Source organism: Triturus cristatus, chromosome 9 (genome assembly GCF_964204655.1).
Source record: "Triturus cristatus chromosome 9, aTriCri1.1, whole genome shotgun sequence".
Taxonomy (NCBI): domain Eukaryota; kingdom Metazoa; phylum Chordata; class Amphibia; order Caudata; family Salamandridae; genus Triturus; species Triturus cristatus.
Genome location: NC_140592.1, coordinates 757,555,578 through 757,576,586, shown reverse-complemented (window position 1 = coordinate 757,576,586; position 21,009 = coordinate 757,555,578). Strand labels below are relative to the sequence as shown.

General features: G+C 45.9%; 1 protein-coding gene across 2 annotated transcripts in view; it reads left to right on the top strand.

Annotated features, from left to right (window-relative positions):
• MTA2 (metastasis associated 1 family member 2) overlaps nt 1-21,009 on the top strand; it is a 521,443-nt gene that overhangs the window by 19,975 nt on the left and 480,459 nt on the right. For both annotated transcript variants that reach the window (XM_085626074.1, XM_085626073.1), the window contains exons 2-3: nt 426-493; nt 1,063-1,156. In XM_085626074.1, the coding sequence (XP_085482200.1) occupies nt 426-493; nt 1,063-1,156 (162 nt within the window). The remainder of the gene's footprint in view (nt 1-425; nt 494-1,062; nt 1,157-21,009) is intronic.

The window sequence follows — 21,009 nt, the reverse complement described above, 5'->3', positions numbered from 1 at the left end:
GCCAGTGAAAGATGGAATGCCAATTGGTCATCATTGCACTATATAAAATAATATATGGCTGTCATAGTTTGTCTAACTTTTCAGTCTCCCACCCTTCAGTTGGGAAGCAGACTGTTTGACATGCATGTTTATTGTGGTGCCAGGTGAGGCGGATTGTGCAGGTCTATTGCACAAATAAATCGTGCGGTCTCATGTTTCCCTGACGTTCGTGTTGTCTTGTGGGGGAATGATTTTACTTTTATTTGAGATTGATTCTACTTTGTTTGCATATAACTAACTCTTGAGCAGGCCCCAATTCTGATAAATGCAGCTGATGACAGGAGATCCAAACGACTAGCTCAATGTCACATTCCTCAAATAAGAATGTTACCGTAATATAAAAATGGCATCAATTTTGTGTTTTTTTCTTTTCTTTTTCTTTTCAGATTATGTTTACTTTGAAAACTCCTCCAGTAACCCTTACCTCATCCGACGAATCGAGGAACTTAATAAGGTCAGAAGCAGCTATGATAATATCTTTTTCCTTAAACCTTTTTCTGTGTTGGTAGATTGATCTGATGTCTCAGTTTTAATCTGTGAAGTCTAAATGCTAATTGTTTGAGACCATTACTGGTAGGAGCATCGAGACTTGACAGCTCTCTTCTGTATCCTTCCCTTGTATTTTTTTAGGAATAGTTAAATTGTCTGACACATGAGCTTAACCCCTTCAGTGCCCGCCCCTTTCCCCGCCCTGTGCCGGCCGTTTCATTAGCGGGCGGGGTTTGTGACGAGCTGGTCTCGTCATGGGCACAGCGCAACCGCGGCCCATGACGAGACCAGCTCGTCACGGGCATTGAAGAGGTTAAAAGAATTGTAGTTTGAGGATCTATGCCTCATGGTCTTTTGCTATCTGATGCTTCAGCCTGTAAATTCCTGTATACCAGAGCATAACATGTTTGTATGCAGTCCGTAAAAATAGAGCGATAGCTCTGCTTTTATGATTCCTCATATTCCTTTGAGTGTGGAACTTTCTTGTGCTTTTGTGTAAGATTTGATATGTAACCTGCTTCTTTTCATCCACAGACTGCCAATGGGAATGTGGAGGCAAAAGTTGTGTGCCTCTTCCGGCGGCGTGATATCTCTGGCAGTTTGAACAGCCTAGCAGACAGCAACGCACGTGAGTGGGATCAGCCGGTGCGTGTGGGGGCTGGGTATGTCTGTAAAGCTCCCAGGGAGATGGGGTTTGTCCCTCCCCTCGTGTTCAGGGATACATGCGTATCATCTATGTTTTCTGGGGTTCTGTAAGACTCCCTGGGAGAGAGGTAATGGGAACTTATCTTGTAGAGGGACATATGAGTGAGATCGGTCTGTGTGTGTTTCACTTGCCACGGGTGACGGCCCTCTCTGACATAGCATTTAAACTCTCAAGTGTATGGTATTTTCTGGTGCGTTGTGTGCTATGTCATTTTTGTCTGTTTGGCGCTCCCGTATGGATGTTTCTCTACCTGTACTGGGGCATTTGTCAGCATGATTTTTTTTTTTATTGGTTGATAAGACTGGAACAGAAATGTAACAAGCGTTGGCAAAGTGAATAGTTCTCCAATGGACCAAGCCTGTAGGCTTTGTCAGTGTTTTTTATTTGTAAAACTCTAGATGGCTGCTGCGACGGCGGTCTTTGAATGATTTTTTTTTTCCTTTAAGAAAAATTACAAACATCTACCATGCCTGTGCAGAGATGTGGGTTACTGGGTGGCCATCTGTTTTTCCTTTAGTTTTAATGAACTCCTCTATGATCGTGGACAGGCATCTCTGAAGGGCACTAAGTATCTCGCTCTTTAGGAGAATAACGAGCTGCCCTGCAGCAGTGGAAGCTATTGGACCCTTGGAAAAAATGAATTTAACAAGTGCAAAAAAGAGCCGGGACGCGGAAGAATGGGGAGCAATAAATGCTGGAAACCTGACAGCACTCTGCAGCTGCTGGGCCCTCTCACAAGCAGTATTAAATATGTGAAACATTATTTAACAAGCATTGGCATAGCCAATAGGTCTCGCCTTTGGGACAGAAGTGTTTAGCCATGCAACAGTTGATGTTACACCAAGGATCTTGTGCTGCATAATTAAATACTTATAAGGTCCCAAAGGCGAGACCTTTTGGCTATGCCAATGCTTGTTTTTTCTTCTTTCCGAGCATTTGTAAGCACTCTGATACCTTCACAGGTCATGTTGGCGCTATATAAAGCCTTATAAATAAATGTAAAGAAACAGCTGAGGTGTAACTCAAACTGATGCGGCCTCCCTGCAGAATATAATTAAATCACAGGTAGTGTCCCACATACCAAAGTTATACATTTGGCCTTGGGCTGAAGGTGGTCCCCTGAATGGTTCGGGGGCCCTCCTGCACCGCAGCGGGTGCAGAGGCCGAGTCACATAAACTTCGTGAACTGCAATGTTTTAGGGGCCTATTTGAGATTGTAGCACAACACAAGGTTTGTATGCCACAGATGGGAGCAGTTTTGACAGTTGCCAGGTAGCAACAGCATTTTTCAGCCGATATATAGTGTGCACACAGAAGTGGGTGAAAAGGCGGTGTCAGCAATGTGGTTTCATGCGTCAGTCCCTGTCACTCTCCGTCTCTCTGTGCCTGGAGCCCAGGCCTGTGCTGCGCATGCGCAGTGCACCACAGCCGACGCCATGTCATGTGAGCACATCTGCATTACACTAGCTAAAAAAAAGTTCCCATTGAAAAGTGTATTTCAACCTGAACTACCAACAGGTCGTCGCCATTGCACCTTTGTGTATGTTGTTCGTTACTATGACGTTGTGTCTTAATGCCCCAAAAAATATTGTCCGCATAGTTATGTTCTTATGTATGTTATCCTCTGGGCAGTAGAGGGTGAAAAGGAAATGGATCGCTGTTTGTTCGCAGTGTGAAAAAAACACCTTGACGTTTGTGTTCTAAAAGTCACGCATTCCAAATGTAACTTTGTCTAGGGTCAGTCACGCTCCCACAACGCATCTGTTCATTTATCCTGCGTTTTCATCTGGTTTTCAAGACGCAATAACAGATGATGATAACATGACATAGTTATTTTACTGTGTGATACTGAGTTATTTAACCACACTTATGCAACCAGAGTGGCAGTGACAAAGTGGGCTGGCTGAGAAGACGTTGAAGGCCGCTTTGCCATTGGGAGGGACAGTGTTTTTTTGAGTTTGTTTAAAGAGTTCAGCAATCAAGCCTTTCTCGCAAGAACAATATAATGTAGGATAAAAAAAGCGAGTGACCTACGACGTGAGCACATGTTAACAAGATTTGGCAAAAACAAATAAAACAAGTCAACAACATGCGAGCTGTGTGCGCGTTCGTATGACAGCAGCTGTTTTCAAGCACACTTGTGCTTGTGGCACCATCCGCCTTGAGGGTGCGAGCAACATCCAATTCGTATGCGCGCCGCTGCTCGCTCCCGCATGGTGGATGCTGCCACAAGCACGCGTGTGTGCTTGAAAATGAGCAGAGCGACGGCTAAAGGCCCTCCTATGCAGCACATGCGCGCTGCGTAGGCGAGACCTAAAAATGAAGCGTGGGTGGAGAGGGCTCAGGGAGCAGTGGATGAGTTGGGGGAGGCGGTAGGATTGTGAGTAGTGTTGGAAGGAAAACTATGCACTTCTGTGGATTGCTGAAACAAACCAGCAGTGGCAAAGCTGATAGGCCTTGTCTGTGAAATGCATTACCCGACCTTTTGGCCTTGCCAGTTGTTTACAATGCTGAAAACAACCCAAAATAGCAGGTCCAGGAAAAACAGGATAGATGTAAAGAAACTATGTTCCAGAGCAGGATAAACAATTGTGAGGAAAGCCTTTAACTAAGCAGCAGTGAACTGAAATAGAAAAGTCGTCAAATTATAACTAATGAGCTGGTGTAAAATCCACTCTGTATGCTGGATGGTAGGCAATAAGCCTACAACAGACCACTAAAATTGTATACATGGGTCAAGAACTAACAAGCATTGGCATAGCCAATAGATCTCGCTTGTGGGACCTTGTAAGTATTTAGTTATGCAGCACAATATCCTTTGTGCAACAACATTAACTGTTACATGGCTAAACACTTATAAGGTCCCAAAGGCAAGACCTATTGGCTATGCCAATGCTTGTTTTACATAGTAACGCCTCCCTGCATACATTGTTCCTGATTCAGGTATAATGTGGCGCAGGGCTTTACAAGGTGACGCATCTGCCTAGATGCTCACCTTGTAAATATAGCGCAACGTGGCGCATTGTTTCGCCGTCGCTGCGTAACAGAGTGACACAACTGCGGCGCAAAAGAGTCGCAAGGGCTTCATAAGTAAGGCCCACAGACTATTCCAGGCTGCCAAAGCTATAAGAATGGCTTAGTGTGGCATGTATTAGTCATTAGAATTACTAAATAGCTGTTGTAGTGATCATCTCTAAATTAGACCAACAACTCCACCAGGGGCAGACTGTCATAAGTGCCGGTGGTAACAATGAAGTACAGTACTGAGCACCGGAAACCACCGTCTCAAATTAGGCGCTTGCAAAAATCAAATGTAATGTTCGGTAAAGCAGACGTGGTTGTAAAATATCTGTGCCTAAGATGACGTGAAACCATGCACTGACTCATATTTTTTAGTACCTAAATCCCTCGATCCAGAAGCCTGTTCATTTGCAGGGATTGCCTGGTGAATCACTCGCGTTGCCTGACCACCCACACCTCATTTTGAAACGTGTAACATAAAGGAAGAATAATAAAATCGAATACGATCTGGCCCTTCCCATGTGACTTCCCCAGACCAGAGTGTTCCCCAGACCAGAGTGCGCTCATTTGAAGCAGTAAATCTTACAATGATTTTAGTAGTTTTAAGCAAACGCACTTCTATATAATAGAAAATGGGTGTTTAATGAAGGCGAAAAAATCGAATTTAGATAAATAAGTTATCTGTACTTTAATTTCAATGAGCAGCTTCAAGGTCATACAGATTTTACCAATGCTGACAAGTTCTGTCATCTGTTAGTTGCTATTCCAACAATTTCTTGGCTGAATGGGCACAAAAGCTTTTAGCCATCGGATATTTCTAGGGGGCCTGAGGAAAATGAGCGGGTGGTCATAGGCTGCTCCTGGCTACACAGGGAGTAATGCGTGCTGAGGAAATGAAGGCCCGAGCTGGACAATTTTGAGATGAAAAATACCCAGACTCGAAGCTGTGGAATGAACCAGACTGCTGGATATAACCAGCGCGCGCATTGAAAGTTTAAAACAAGCTGCGAAACACGCTCTGTGGTGGGGGAGGAGGAGGCGCATGTGCATGCCAGCGGAATGACGCATGTGCTATTTTCTTTACTTTTTCATTTGTCGATCCTATCTTGCGGACACGACTTGTTGGTAAATAAAAGAATTTCGATTTTCTGGTGCCAAAGCATCAATTACATTTAAAATAAACATTGGCATAGCCAATAGGTCTCGCTTTTGGGACTAAGTATTTAGATATGCAGCACAATATCCTTGGTGCAACAACATCAACTGTTGCATGGCTAAACACTTATAAGGTCCCAAAGGCGAGACCTGTTGGCTATGCCAATGCTCGTTTAAGATGTCCTTGTTACTTTTGATGCAAAGGCTTCTCAAAAGATTCCAACTGGAGGGGGTGGTGTGGCCTATGCTTGCATTGTGTAATCCTGTGTGTATATCTCTGAACGTCAACCGATGTGAAAGAAGCTTGTTCTGAGGGAGGGGTGACGAGGAGTATCTTGAGTACAGACTGAGGGAAAGGCAACACAGCACTGATTTCATTGACCTAAATACGTCTCATCAATCAGCAAAAAAGGTAATGGGTATGTCACTAACACCCAACTTTAACAACTCAAGCAAGAGGTGGTTGTCACTCGGCAGTTCAATATAACATGAAACATTTTAGTTGTTGTTTATGGCTCCTTTCACTTTGATATTGGGATGAAGGACGCATGATGGATGGATGGATAGTGAAAAGATGACTAGATGGATAGAAAAGAGTGATGGATGAAAGGAAGATAAGATGATGGCTGGTTAGATATATGGAGGAAATGAAAAGAAATAAAAAAAAGTAATAAAAGGATGGAGAGAATGTAGGATGGATATAAAGAGGAAGCGGAGGGATGGCTGGAAAAAGCAGAATGATAGGTGGATGTGTGGAAGCGCTGAAAGGATGTAAAGAATGGATGAAGCAAGATGGACGAATCCTGGAAGAACTTCAAGGGGAGCTATTTCCCAAACACCTGCGGGTTCACTTACCTCACCCGCTCGCCTCGCGCAGACTATATTTGGCTCATGGTTCAAAGTGGGAGGGGCGGAGAGGCATTTTATTTTCCTGGCTACTTTCTTGGTACTCGCCGCACTGCTCGGCGACATGAATAAGAAACGTCGCCATGTTCTCGGGATGCCAGCAGAGCATTCCAAACTAAAGAGAAAATGAAAAAAGTGCTCGGGTATGTGACATTTAACGGAGGCATATTGTTTCAAGTGTGTCAGACTAGCCAACACCCTGATCCGAGTAGCATAAATCTGCTCTCTCGCCACAGCGTTCAGGCACGCCGCTTTCACAACGCATCAGACGCCTGTATCTCCGAACCTCAGCCGATGTGAAAGAAGCTTGTTCTGGGGGAGGGGTGATGAGGAGTGTCTTAGGTATAGACTGAGGGAAAGGCAACACAGCACTGAATGCTCGACCTAACAAGCATTGGCCGCGCGGCCTTAAAAGTAACGCGATCACGGTGAAAGCGAAAGTGATCGCGATGACGCGCTCTGCTCGCAAAAATGAAATAAAAAAGCGCGTGTGGTGACGCGAGTGGTGTGCGGGTGCAACGGGGAAAAAGTGCTGTGCACGCGCTTGTGCGCGTAATAGCAAGCTAGTGGCCGGCAAGGTAGCACTTTTGAAGCAGCTACTAAATGTCACCCCGAAGCCTAAAAGTTGGGGTGGGCTCAACCACAGTGTTGGGAGCTCTTTGAAGATATTATAGACCAGGGGGGCTAGAAGATTAAAAAACCTCAGGCAGATCCCCAGTTTCCCTTTATTATCGGGTCTGTTTGGGTTAATAAAATTACTAAAAATGGAGTCTTTATAGGAGTGTTATGGTCCTATGACCCTAGTGCCAACATGTTTCAGTCCGTATGTGGCCTTGAAGGTCCAGGACTTTCTTCAGGGCAAAAAGAGGCCACCCTGGATAGCAGAGGAAGGAATTCCCTATCCTATTTCTTGTAGCAAGGGCAGAGTAGCTGCTCCTTGTATGAGCGACTGATCAATTCATCTGTCATGCGTCGTATTCCATCTGTAAAAGAGAACAAAGAAAACAACAACAAACAACTTATACTTGTGGATTTTGTTAGTGATGGTTCCCCTATTCGTGTTTAGGATGAACAACACCTACATGTGCCAGGTGATCATAAGGCAAAGTGGTGTGCAACTATATCCAAACATGTGCCACTCATAACTGGATCTGTACACAATTAATCGGCGTGACAGATGTATTGTGCGGTGGCGAATTTGCTCCCATCCTAACTGAATCTTCATGCCAGTTAGTATTCTCTATCAATGTAAAAACTCTCCTAGAGTACGCTCACATACAACAATCTCACCGTATCTGTGAATGAACACGGTACTTTCTCAACCATGCGTGATTATTAAAAAAACGCATATGTGCAACTGCAGAATCAAATCACACACATGCGCTGGCTCAGGCGAGACCTAAAAAGGACCACAGGTGTGGGTGGGGAGTAACAGAAGGACACTAGGAGGGGGAAGGGAAAAGCTGCACACGGAGGAAGTTAGGAAAAACACAAACATACAGGCAATGGAGAGCAGCACAGAGCGGGGTGAGGCGACAAAATCACATAAACGAGAGAAAAACACGGGGGGGGAGAAGCACACAGCAGAGATAAATTGAGAAAACATACACTTGTGGAGTGCTTAACCAAAAATAAATGAGACACAGCAGCATGGGGAGAAAAGCAGAGGGAGGAAAGACAGCAATATGGAGCGGGAGGAGAGGGAGAAGCAGACGAGGGAGAAAGCTGTAGAACCCATGCGCTCTTGTATAGTTCTTAAACAAAAAGAAACATGCCCGCACCGTCAAACCACAGGCCTAAAAATATTAAGCTTTGGTTTTGTAGCCCATCGGTTGCTAGTAGGTGCCTATTTGAAAAAATTGTTCACTTACATTTTTCTCAAGTACATTTGTGGAAGGCTTCTTTGAAGGTCGGTTCTTGGCATTACCGCACAATGTCTGCTTTAGACTAATTTAACCAACAATATTCTAGCTACTCAAAGGGCTTATAAATCAGATTGTTTTACTAGCGCTTTATAGTAGTGGGATACTTGGGTGCGCAGAGATTGTTTAGAAGGTGCATGCCTGCTGCAGATGTTGACTTTACTGGGAAAGGCAAGCTGCAGTTTCTGCATAGAAAGCAGCATGTACATACGATCAACCCTTGTTTCATTACAGTGAAACTGAAACGGTCACACCGCGGAAAGACTACCTTTAAAACCCCCAACTTTCAAATTGGAACGTTGGCTTGCACAATCCCCGTAATCTATTGGCTCTTATCTCTCTGGACACCTTCAAGTCTGAGCTTGAACCTTCTCTTTCAAAGATATTCATTGTGAGGTCCTATACTATAGCATTGAGGGTTAAAAAGCCTTTTACTCCCTATAAGATGCCGATATTACAGAGGCTTCCTCTATGGAAATTTCTAAGTGAACCACAAAAGAGTTTGTTAAAAAGAATGCTGAAAATGTAGTCTTCAGTTTTACTCGGGGTTGTGGAGGCTACTGTAATTATGTGACAGTTCAGGAGCCCAATTATTTAAGTGTTAACTGCATTCTGCTACTTGGAAAATGCCAATCACTTGGCATATGTGAGAAAAGGTACGTCCTGTGGTGTTACCAAGCCAATTCATTATTCCAGCATACTTACATATTTTATGATGAATGCTTCCCAAAATGCAAGAAAATATAACTTTTTTTCACTGCCATAATAAAATACCATGCAGTTGTTTATTCTGACTTTCCTAGCTTTGTTCTGTAGCCTACCTCCTGGAGGCAGGTGTGGGATTTTTGTGTCCATGCTGTGGAATTTCTGAAAGTTTAACTTTGTAAGAGATAGTCCTGCATTTTCTTTGACACATACTTCTAATTTGAGAACATTGCCAGGGGTGTGAAATTTAATAAAATATCTACTTGTCCATGGGGCAGGTTGCTCCATAAATCTACTTGCCCTGTAACAAAATCCACTTGTCCCTTTTGTGCCATGTAATAACTGCGACAAATTACGGCAGCAATCTCATTATATAAGAGTTCTGATATAGCCGCTCTAATTATCCCAGGGCTCGAACCATAGTAGGGTTGAATACTAGCAATTCCCTTATGTTGCTACGTTTCTGCAGGAATACATACGGGGGCTGAAGGTAGTGGTAAGCAATAGTTCAAGGGTTGGAATGCCCTTTTGAGTCAGTGCAAACCTACTAACTTGCGTGTTTTAAGGGTTTGCACCAACTCTTTTCTAATCTTTTCCTGTACTGAAAAAGGTTGAAAATGTACTCCTGAAAGGGGCAGACGTAAAACTTCTTCCAGGGTTGGAAAAAAAAGTGGTTGGAGGAAAAGTGAACTTAAAACATTCAGATTTTTGTACGAGCAAATCTACACATGCACATTTGCTCATGCTAAAATGCAGTTCACAAATATTTTCCAGGAATACTATTTCTTGGCCTACTTCTGTAAATTCTTGTGAATTCACGGAAACTGTATATATGCACTTAATGCAAGGATATATACAGTGGATGTACTTTTGAGACTTTTTTAAATAATTGGGCCTCTAATTAGGCCTGGCGTCAACAATTACCTTTTGTGCTTAATAAAATTCTGTGTCTCTCTTTCTTTCGGTCTATCAGCTAGCTTCACTGTAAGTGACTATTCTGCTCTTTTACAAGGAGCATATTGGCACACAAAGTAATTTGGTTCAGTGCCCTGAACTGCTGTGGCAATGTGTGCTTTTTGAGACCAAAATCAAGGTTTGCTTTTGCCAATGCTTGTTAGAATTGTGAGCGTCCAGCAGCTCCCACACCGATAAGGTTTTACAAAAACTATGCCTAAACAAGTCACGCATTGACAACCAAAAGGCTGACCACCAATTTCAGACCTACTGGCTTTGCCAATGCTTGTTCATTTTTGTTTTCCACAATCGTATTTAAACTGATTACACTGCTTTTCCATTATGAATATTTTTGGGAAATACAAGTATACATCAACATGTTACTAAATGATGCTGCAAAGATATGGTACCTAAAATCTTACTGTAGTTAAGCAAAATGTTTTTTTTCCTACTTGCATTTTTTTGTGAACATTTTATTTTGAAAGTAAAGAATCATCACTTTTGCTTTCAAGCTTCGGAAAATATTTGCATATAATCAGAGAGCATTCTGGGACCATTATACATAGCCTCATATTACTAAACTTTGAAAACGTGTGTACCCATTTATACTGGAACCACCGTCAGTAGTGCAGACCGAGCTTACAACATTTACTTTTAGTGCTCACCCTAATAAAGGGTTTGCATTAATGAACCATAAATACAAGCTTGAACAGCATTTAACACATGGACACAAATATTACCCTAACTGCAGACATTGCCCTTTCCTGATCCATAATGTGGTACTGTAAACTGGCAGCCAAAGGGTTTGTGCTGTAGGGGGTTGGGCCTAATTGTCCCAAGGACAAAATACACATGAAAACTTGTTGCCCTTGACCCCAAACAATTTGTCCCGGGTGTCGGGCTATAGGAATTCCACATCCCTGATTGCGTTGTGAACTTGAATTGGCTTCAGTGGTAATTTAGGGGGGGGGGGGGGCCAGAAGAGAATTGTCAGTCCCTTATTAGACTACTTGTCAAGGTCTTTCTTCAGTTATTTGGTTTTTCTTGGTATTCGCGCTACACTGTTTTTATAAATACATTTTTAAAAAATAGATTTTCTCTCAGTCTTTTATCAGTGTTTTTATGTATCTTTTTGTTTTTTAATTCAAAACAATAGCAAATACCGCGCCTTAGCATCAAGTGTTTGGTTATATCAGTCAGTAGCCACCTAGTACTCACATTATCAAGAACAACTTCTGCATCATCCACTCGTAGGCAGCATTGTTTGGAAGTGATCCCACCCTTGTCTCCAGATCTTGGGTATGTCTAGTGGCATCCATTTTATTTATAAAGTATGAAGACGGGCTAGCATTAAGTACAATTAGGAGACAATCTAATAGGCCGCCTCCGTACTAGGCATGTTGTGGGCTGTATGGTGAGTTCTATAGAAAATATCTGCTTATTATCTGGTGGTGAGATCCCTTTCCATCTCCCACCTTAGCTGCCCCTTGGTCTTCACCCCATGCCCCTCCCTAGATAGAAAGGTGTAGGCTTCAGATATAAGGCGGGAATTGTCCGATTTGTGTAGCAGCCATTTCTCAAATTGAGTTAAAGGGATGCTGGCTCCCTCCCTGTAACCAGGCGATGTCACCCAGTGCTGCAACTGTAGGTAAGAGATGTAATCTGCTGGGAAAAGAGCGTAGTCTGATTTTAATCGATCAAATGGGATAAGCCTGTCTCGATCAAAAAGGGAACCTATGTGCTTGTAGCTGCCACCCTGCCAACGTCTAAAGAATATTGTATCTTGTCCAGGTGGGAAATCAGTATTTTTTATTATCGGCATTAGTGAGGAGGGAAACTTCTTCAGACCAAGCTGGGGGGCCCCTGAGTCTGTCTCACATCTTCCTTGCATGGTATGCCACCACTTTTTGCTGAATTGCTGAATGTACTTTGACTGAGTGTGCCCTGGACTCCTACCAATCAGGTGCCCAGGGCCTATGTTCCTTCCTTAAAACACACAAACTCCAAATTGGCAAACCCTGGCCACATGTCAGCCCCTGGTAAATGGTACCCTAGGTACCCAGGGCCTTGTGACCAGGGAAGGCCTCTAAGGGCTGCAGCACTCCTTGTGCCACCCTTAGAGGCCCTGTACCCTTACACACACACACTGCCTTTGTAGGCTGAGTGTTTGGGTGCAAGACAAAAACAAAGTCGACATGGCACACATCGCTGTGTGCCATGCCCATCACCTACACTGCCATGGCATACATCAGTCACCCCTTTAGCTGGGTGCCTTATGCCAATGGTGTGGGCACAGGAGCAGGAGCCCTGTGCCCCTACAGTACCCAGGTCCATTCCTGAGAACAGTAAGTGCAGTGCTGCCATTTAAGAGTACATGGTGCTGAGAGCTCGTCCAACACGAGCTCCACAGCACCATAATGGCAACACTGAAGACTGGGAAGTTTGGTATCAAACTTCTCAGCACATTAAACCCACACTGATGCCATTGTGGGATTTAATGTACCCAGCACCCCAGAGGGCATCTTAGGTGCCCCCTTAAACCTAACCTACAATCCACGTCTGCTCTGAGGCTGCCTAGGCTGCCACCCAGCAGACATGTTGCTGGACCCCTGGGTAGGAGAGCCCCTGCTCTCCTGGGCCTGCAACAATGCACATCCTGGGCGAGGTGCTAAATCTCCTCCCCCAGGATGGGCAGGGGGAAGCTTCAAAGGCATGCCGCCTCTGTGAGCTGCCTCAGGCCCCTGCAACCCCCCACTCTGGCGGGAAGCTTTGGCCGGAAACCCCAAATAAGGACAGGGGATGTGCCAGCCTGCCAACCCCACCCCTCAAGTGGGGGAGGCGAGGTACATCTCCGGGCTCTCGCTATCTTGAAGATGGGGAGCCCTACCCTATCAGGACTAGGCTACTGCTCCCCTCCCACAGGAGAGAGGCAGGATAGGGGGTGTTCCCACCCCAGGACAGGGACCCATTGGTCCCTGCCCTTCACCTACCTGTAACGCCCCTAAATCTAGTATTTAGGGGCACCCTGAACCTTCCTTCCCCAGATTCCAGATTCAAAACTACAAAGAGCAAGAAGAAAGAAGACCTGCCCTGCAGCTGCTGAAAAGAGGAAGACACCAACTGCTTTGGCCCCAGCCCTACCGGCCTGTCAACCCTTGAATCTTCTCCTTCTCCAACCCGGCATCTCTTGTGGCCAGCAACCTCACCAACCCCGGAGGACCTGGCTACCTTTTGGCTCTAAGCCCCTGGGACTCCCATGAGTAGAGGCTCTACTCAAAAACCTATCTCTAATCCCTGGCAGCAGCCCGGAACCGCGAACCCAGCACACTCTGCACCAGCCAAGCCTGGCCAGTGCCGGAGTGAACAAAGACCCTGAGAACGACCCCACGGTGACTGTGACCCCGAGTCCGGCACCCAGGACCTCCCTCGACACTCCTGAAGAAGCCTGCAGCCTCAGAACAAGGTGCCCCCCCAACCGCGATCAACAGAGGGTAAGATTCCCCGACACCAAAAGGCACCCCTGCACGCGGCGCCCCACGGCCCCCTGTGCCCAATCCCGGGGTACCTACCTATCCTCCAACTACCCAACTTACCTCTCGAAGTGGTGGTGGCACCTGAGTCCTCGTCCCCGAGCTTGCAGTCTTTTTCTAAACCGGAGATTTCCCATTGAAATCAATTGAGCGCCCGAAGGCTCAAAAGCACTCTGCACCCAGCCGCCCGAGTGGCCCTGGCCGTGAAAACTCTACACCTACCTACTTTCCCCACTTGCCCTGAGTAAGTGACCAGGAGCCCAGCTCCCACAGCCGCGTGGCTTGCTAGTCAGCAGCCACCAACCAAGGTCCCCCTATCCCTCATAGGATAACATTGGGCCTAACTCTCTCTGCACCCGGCTGCCCTAGAGCCGCTGAGGGTGAACCAACTGTACCTACCTGACCCTGGGGGACCCCTGAGTCTATGCCCAGAACCTCAACTCTGCCAGTCGAGTACTTACCCTTAAACCGCTAACTCTATTTTCCTCATAGGGTAACATTGACTGGCTTTTTCCTGAAATTTCTTCTAATTTTGGACTTTTCAAATCTTAAAATATTCACCAAAAATCAGCCGAGTAATAAACGAAATTACTCACCTGCTCTTAGGTGAGCTCCCAGTGCTGGATCTTGGTGCCCAGCACTGACTCTGAAAAATACTTACAACTGTACTTACCCTTAACTCAATTTTCTTCCATAGGAAACCATTGACTGTTTTTCTGTGAAATTTCTTTCAAGTGTCGATTTCTGCAATCTTTAAATATTCTTCAAAAATCGTATAATATCTGAAAACGCAATTACTTACCTGTTTTGGATAAAGGTCCCAGTACTGAGTCTAGGCACCCAGTACTGGATTACAAAAGTAACGAGAACATACTGTACCTGTAACCTGAATTTTCTTCCATAGGGAATCATTGACTGTTTTCTTTGAAATATTTTCTTAGTGTCAACTTTTAAAATAGCTAAATATTGTTTAAAAATCAACACAGTAATTAAGTCGACTTTCATCACTTGATTCTGAGTACTGACCCAGGACTGAATCTAGGATCCAGTCCTGGAATTCCAAAAGTAATCTAAAAAGTAATCTGCTGCAAATAACTTGAATTTACCATTGTGCTCAATGCATTGTTGTGTTTAAAAATAGAGTTGCCTACTGCAACCACTTGTAACTGTTTACAAAAGTCAATTGCATATTGCAAAAGTATTTATATGAAACATCTCATGCTGAGAAAGTATATTTTAAATCCAAGTGTTGGTTATAAAATAAAACAAGCATATATTTATTTTTTATATATAAACCATTGGCCTAGAGTTCAGTTATTGAGTGTGTGAGACCATTTGCTGACTGAGTGTGTACAACAAATGCTTTACACTGTCCTCTGATACTGCCTTACTGCTCGACCAAGCTACCACTTTAGAGAGTAAGGTTATATCTAACTTTAACCTCTGTTAAACCCTGGGGGACTGTGGACTCTGTACACCCTGTACCTATTAAGGAACAGTATATACAGAGCCACTTTCTCCCAGAGTCCCATACCTTTAACGTCAAACTTGTCACCGTAGAGGAGTGAAGACTATAGGAAGCTGGCTCAGTATATACTATATCAAAATGAGGTATAGTGTACACAGTCCAGTGGAACCCCAAAGGTAGACGGAGGTAAAAGAAGATGGCATCTTACTCTCTATTTGTGGTAGTGTGGGCAAGCAGTAACGCTTTATCAAAGGGTAGTGTTAAGCATTTGTTGTACACACTCAGGCAAGAAATGATTTCAAACACTCAAGACTGAACTCAGACCTATTTGATTGTATAAAAATATTATTTGTTAATTTATTTTCTGGAGTAAAGCCTTGTGCAGGTAAGTGAAATAATACTTTGCAAAATCTTATGCAGTGATTTACAGTTGAATGCAGGTTTGAAATCAGTTGGTTCATTTACAGGTACGTCAACTGTGAGAAAGTGCCCTGTTTCTGCATGGTTGCTCCCAGTTTTTGCTGAACTGTTGATGTACTTTGAGTGTGCCCTGAGCTCCTGCCAATCAGGTACCCAGGGCCTATGTTCTTTCCCTAAAACTGCATTGAAGACCAAACCCAATTGGCACTGTCTGGCCACAGGTCAGCCCCTGGTAAATGGAACCACAGATACTCAGGGTTCCATGACCAGGAAAGGCCTCTAAGGGTTGCAGCGCTTATTGTGCCACCCTTGGAGGCCCTGCACCTTTACACTCACACAGTCTTTGCAGGCTGCGTGTTTTTGTGCAGAAAAAAGTGAAGAGCCGATATGACACACATCCCTGTGTGCCATGCCTACAACCCACTAACCTGGCATAGACCAGCCACCTCTTTAGCTGGGTGCACTATACCAGTGGTGAGGCCCAGGTGCATGAGCCCTGTGCCCCTACAGTGTCTAAGCCAGTTCTTAGACATTGTAAGTGCAGGAATGACATTAAGAGTATATGGTGCTGGGAGTTTGTTATTCCAAACTCCACAGTATCCTAATGGCTTTACTGAAAACTAATGTACAGGCTGAGTGACTGCTCCCTAGCTGCTACCACCAGACATGTTTCTGGACCCCTGAGTCGAGAGCCTGCTGCATTCGGGCCTGAAACACAATGCACCTTCTGGGATGAGGTGCCAAGCCTCCTCCACCAGGATGGGCAGGGTCCACGAGGGGGAAGCTTCAAAGGCTTGCTGCCTTTGTGAGCTTCCCCAGGCCTTTTGCTGCTTCTAGCAACTGGTCCCCACCGGTTCTGACCCCCACTTTGGGCGCGAGAACCGGCGTAAAAACCAAGTGAGGAATGGAGGGATGCCCACCTTTGCCAACTCCACCCCTCAGGTGGGGGAGGCGAGGTGAAGCGCAACTCTGTCCCCGCCATCTTGCAGATGAGGGTACCCAGCCAACCAGAGTAAGGCATATGCCCCCCTCCCACTGGAGGGTGGCATAAAAGGGGGTGTACCCACCCCAAGGAAGGGGCCCATTGGTCCCAACCTTATACTAACATGTAAAGCCCCTAAATCTAGTATTTAGGGGCACCCCTGAACCATTCCGCATCAGACAAATAACGACAAAGACGAAAAGGAGGACCGAACAGCCATGCCAAAGCTAAGAAGAGGATGCCCACTGATTTGGCCCCAGCCCTACCGCCTGTCCCCACCTCGAACCTCCAGAAGCGAAACTGCGGTGTGTCCTGCAGCCAGCAACCTCAAGAACCCCAAGGACCTGCCCTGCCTTCCAAAGAAAAGACTTTGTCTCCCGTGAACACTGGATTTGTTCACCAACGGACTCAAGTGGGCAAATGCCACTAGGAGTTCCCCCCCCGGCGATACTAACCTGAGATCCGGCGACCCCTGACCTGCCTCAAGCCGAAACCTGCAGCCTAAATCCAGAAGGTCACCGCAACCAGGAGCTGGTAAGAAGATCCGACGCCAAAAGGCACCCATGCACCCGACGACCCACTGCCTTGGGTGGCCAAACCGGTGCCTAACCAACCTACCACAAATAGAGAGTGAGGTGCTATCTAACGTTACCTCCGCCTATCTTTGGGGTTCCACTGGACTCTGTGCACACTATACATCACTTTGGTATAGTATATACAGAGCCAGCTTCCTACAGTGACCACCTCCGCCCAGGAAAGGCTTTGTTTCTGGGATCATGGAGCAGAGGCTCCCATCAGAGGGGTCCAGAAACGTGTCGTGGTGGCAGGCTAGTGTGTACCAGTCGGGGAACCCACCAGAGGCTGGTCGTTTTTCAGGGAGCATCTCTAAGACGCCCTCTGAGTGTATTATATAATAAATTCCACACTGGCACCATTGTGTTTATTATGCTGAGAAGTTTGCTACTAAACTTCCCAGATTTCAGTAAAACCATTATGGTGCTGTGGAGTTCGTAAATACGCACTCCCAGAAGATATACACTCTATTGCTTTACTGCACTCACAATGGCTAAGAATGGACTTAGAAACTGTAGGGGTACAGTACTCGTGCAACTTTACCCTCACCAATGGTATAGTGCACTCACCTAGAGGGATGTATTTCCTATACCATAGGTAGCGGGTTGCCGGCATGGCACACAGGTCAGTGTGCCATGTTGAATCTTAGCTTTTCTCTGCACCAAAAAACGTAGCCTGCAATGGCAGTGTGTGTGTTAAGGTACAGGACCTCTAAGGGTAGCACAAAATGTGCTGCAGCCCTTAGAGGCCTTCCCTGGTCACAGTGCCCTTGGTACCCGTGGTACCTATTACAAGGGACCTACATGTGGCCAGAGAGGTGCCAATTGGGTGTGCAAAGGTACAGTTGTGGGAAAGAACACAGGCTCTGTGAACCTGATTGGCAGGAACCCGGGGCGCATCAAGTCAAAGTGCATCAGTATTCTGGTGAAAAGTGGCGGGGGTTACTGCAACAGAATCCCAGCTTCCTACAAAGACCCCAAGCTCTGTGCTTGCGCTGCAGCCAGGCCTTCCTCCAGATGGGCTTTTCAGAATAAGGGCGACTCCACTCTACTAGAAATCTAGAGTTAAGTGGCTTGGTAGTAATAAATTAATGAAGGGAACCCTGGTCACCATCGCCTTTTCAACAATATAAAATCTTGTGATTAAGACTGGGTTTCTTGCCCTCCCAAACAAAGTTGCTGATGGCTGCTTGTAATGGCTATATCGCTTTGGCTGGAGGAGACAAAGGAAGAGTTTGAAAATCTAAGGTATGCATGAAAGCATAGTCCTTTTGACAGCCACTATGCAGCCAGACCACGAACAATGTAGACTACTCCAGGTGGACACTGACCCAATTGTCTTATGAGAGAAGAGCAGAATAGTTTAACGTTGTGGTGTTGGAAGGGGTCTTGGCCAGCTGAATACCCAAACAAGAGAGTCACCCTACCCAATCAAAAGAGAATTAGAAGCGCAAGATGGATTCAAGAAGAGACAAGACAGGTTCAAAATCTGAGATTTTTGCTGGTTGAACTTGAAGCTAGAGACTGCGCTAAAAAATCGTAGTTCGTCGAGTAGTGTGGGCAGAGGATAGAGGGTTGTTTAATGCTAGAATAAAATTCTCCACATAAAGACTAAGATGGTGGTCGGAGCCAAACGGGATCCCTGAAACAGCTGGATTATCCCTCAGCCTTTGTGTCATAGGCTCCATGTAAAGAGCGAAAAGAAGGGAGGAAAGAATCACCCTCATCATTTCCCGAAGTTTAGGCAAGGAGGAAGAGGTCACAACATTGAGCCATACATAGGCGTGGGGGGGGGGCACTGGAAATGCAGCTAACCCACCGAATAAATTTCACACCGAAGCCAAACTGTTAAAGGGTTGCGAAGAGGTAAGGCCAATGGATGTGGCCAATCGCTTTTTCAGCGTCTATAGAGAGGAAAGATTCCTTCTGTCACTGATGGATTTTGTCCAGAAGGTGCACGAGTCGTATGGTGTCCTCTCCGCATTTCTGTGTGGGAATGAAACCCGCTTGGTCCGGGTTGACCAAACGCGGTGTGAGAGGGTTCAGGCAATGTGTCAAAATGCCAGTAAAAAGCTTGGTATCTGAGTTCAGCAGGGAAATGGGTCTGTAAGAGCTGCAAAGAGTATCCTTTCCAGATTTAGGGATCTCTGAAATAGCTGCTTCTAGCATAGAATCGGTCAGGGAGCCAGATTCCAGAAAGGAATTGTAAAGCAGAGTCAATACAGGCGCAAGATCATGACAGAACGTTTTCTAAAATAAAGTGGTAAAGCTGTCCGGGCCCCAGGATTTTGAAGTCTTAACGTGAGCAATTGCTGAGATCACCTCATCTAGACGTATAGGTTGGTCTAGTGAGCCGCTTCCACTGTTGAGTGATGTCAAAGTTACACTATCTAAGAATTGAGAGGGCTCCCCCGTGGGGCTATCAGAAGAGGACTAGAGGGCGGCATAGCATACTTGAAAGGGCAGAGTCAGTCTTTGCATCCGAGTGAACCGCCTTTCAGCAGAGCAAGTTTTGTTCCGAAGGCGGTGAGCTAACCTCCTCCCACATCTGTTACTACCGCGATAGAATTTATGATTCTAACTAAGCAAAGCATATTCTGCTCTATCCAGGTCAAGGTGTTTTAGGAGAAGCCTCTGCTCCAGTTTATGCCAGGTTCTAGGGGCTTCAAGTTCCATCACCATGTGTTCCAAGACCTGATGCTTGGTCTTTACGTGTACGATTTTCAGCAGCCTAGATGGCGATTAATTCTACCCTCATCACCAATTTGAGCGTTTCCCAGACCGGGGAACCTCCCCGGAGTCATTAATGTGCAGATAGTCGGTCAGGAGTTTTTGTAATGAGAGGACGGTACGGTTGTGGGGGTGGGGAGGTGGGGAGGGGTGGGGAGGGGTGGGGAGGGGGAGGGATGCAGAAGGTTGTCTTAGTCGTCAATTGGTCGGCCGGAATTGGGTGACTTCAAGCTGGAGATTCAAGGTGATGGGACCACGATCTGAGAGCGATCAGGCTGTAATGGCAGCTGTGGTGGTATATGCTACCAAAGAAGAGGACGCTAATAAGTGGTCAATACGGGCATGCGTTTTGTGGGCAGCAGAATAAAAGGTGTTATCCCTTGTATCGGGATAAAGATGGTGCCAAACATCTCGCAACCCACAATCTGCCAACTACTGGAGTTCCCTTTCCAAGTCCATCACTAAATTTAGGTCCCCTCTGACTACAATGGCAGTGTCAGTGGTATCCAGGATAGATGGCATAGTTAATAATAAATGCTTCTTGGTGATAATTAAGGGTGTAGATGTTCACCACGTTAAAGCAAAAAGTGCCCAATTTAAAGCGCACTGCCAGCAGGCGGCCCTTAATCTCCGAGACAATGGATAAAATTTCACCACTGAGCCTCAGAGAAACGGGGTGACTACTCCATTCTTCATAGAGGGGCCGGAAGACCAGAGCTGGCGGGTGTGAGAAAGTGCCATCTTTCTTGCAAGGTATGCCCCCACTTTTTGCTAAATTGCTGAATGTACTTTGAGTGTACCCTGGACTCCTGCCAATCAGGTGCCCAGGGCCTATGTTCCTTCCTTAAACACACAAACTCCAAATTGGCAAACCCTGGCCACATGTCAGCCCCTGGTAAATGGTACCCTAGGTACCCAGGGCCTTGTGACCAGGGAAGGCCCCTAAGGGCTGCAGCACTCATTGTGCCACACTTAGAGGCCCTGTACCCTTACACACACACACTGCCTTTACAGGCTGAGTGTCTGGGTGCAGGACAAAAATGAAGAGTCGACATGGCACACATCTGTGTGCCATGCCCATTACCTACACTGCCAATGCATATGTCAGCCACCCCTCTAGCTGGGTGCCCTATGCCAATGGTGGGGGCACAGGAGCAGGAGCCCTGTGCCCCTACAGTACCCAGGTCCATTCCCGGGCACTGTAAGTGCAGTGCTGCCATTTAAGAGTATATGGTGCTGGGAGCTCGTCAAACACGAGCTCCACAGCACCATAATGGCAACACTGAAGACTGGGAAGTTTGGTATCAAACTTCTCAGCACATTAAACCCACACTGATGCCAGTGTGGGATTTAATGTACCAAGCACCCCAGAGGGCATCTTAGAGATGCCCCCTTACAGCTAACCTACAA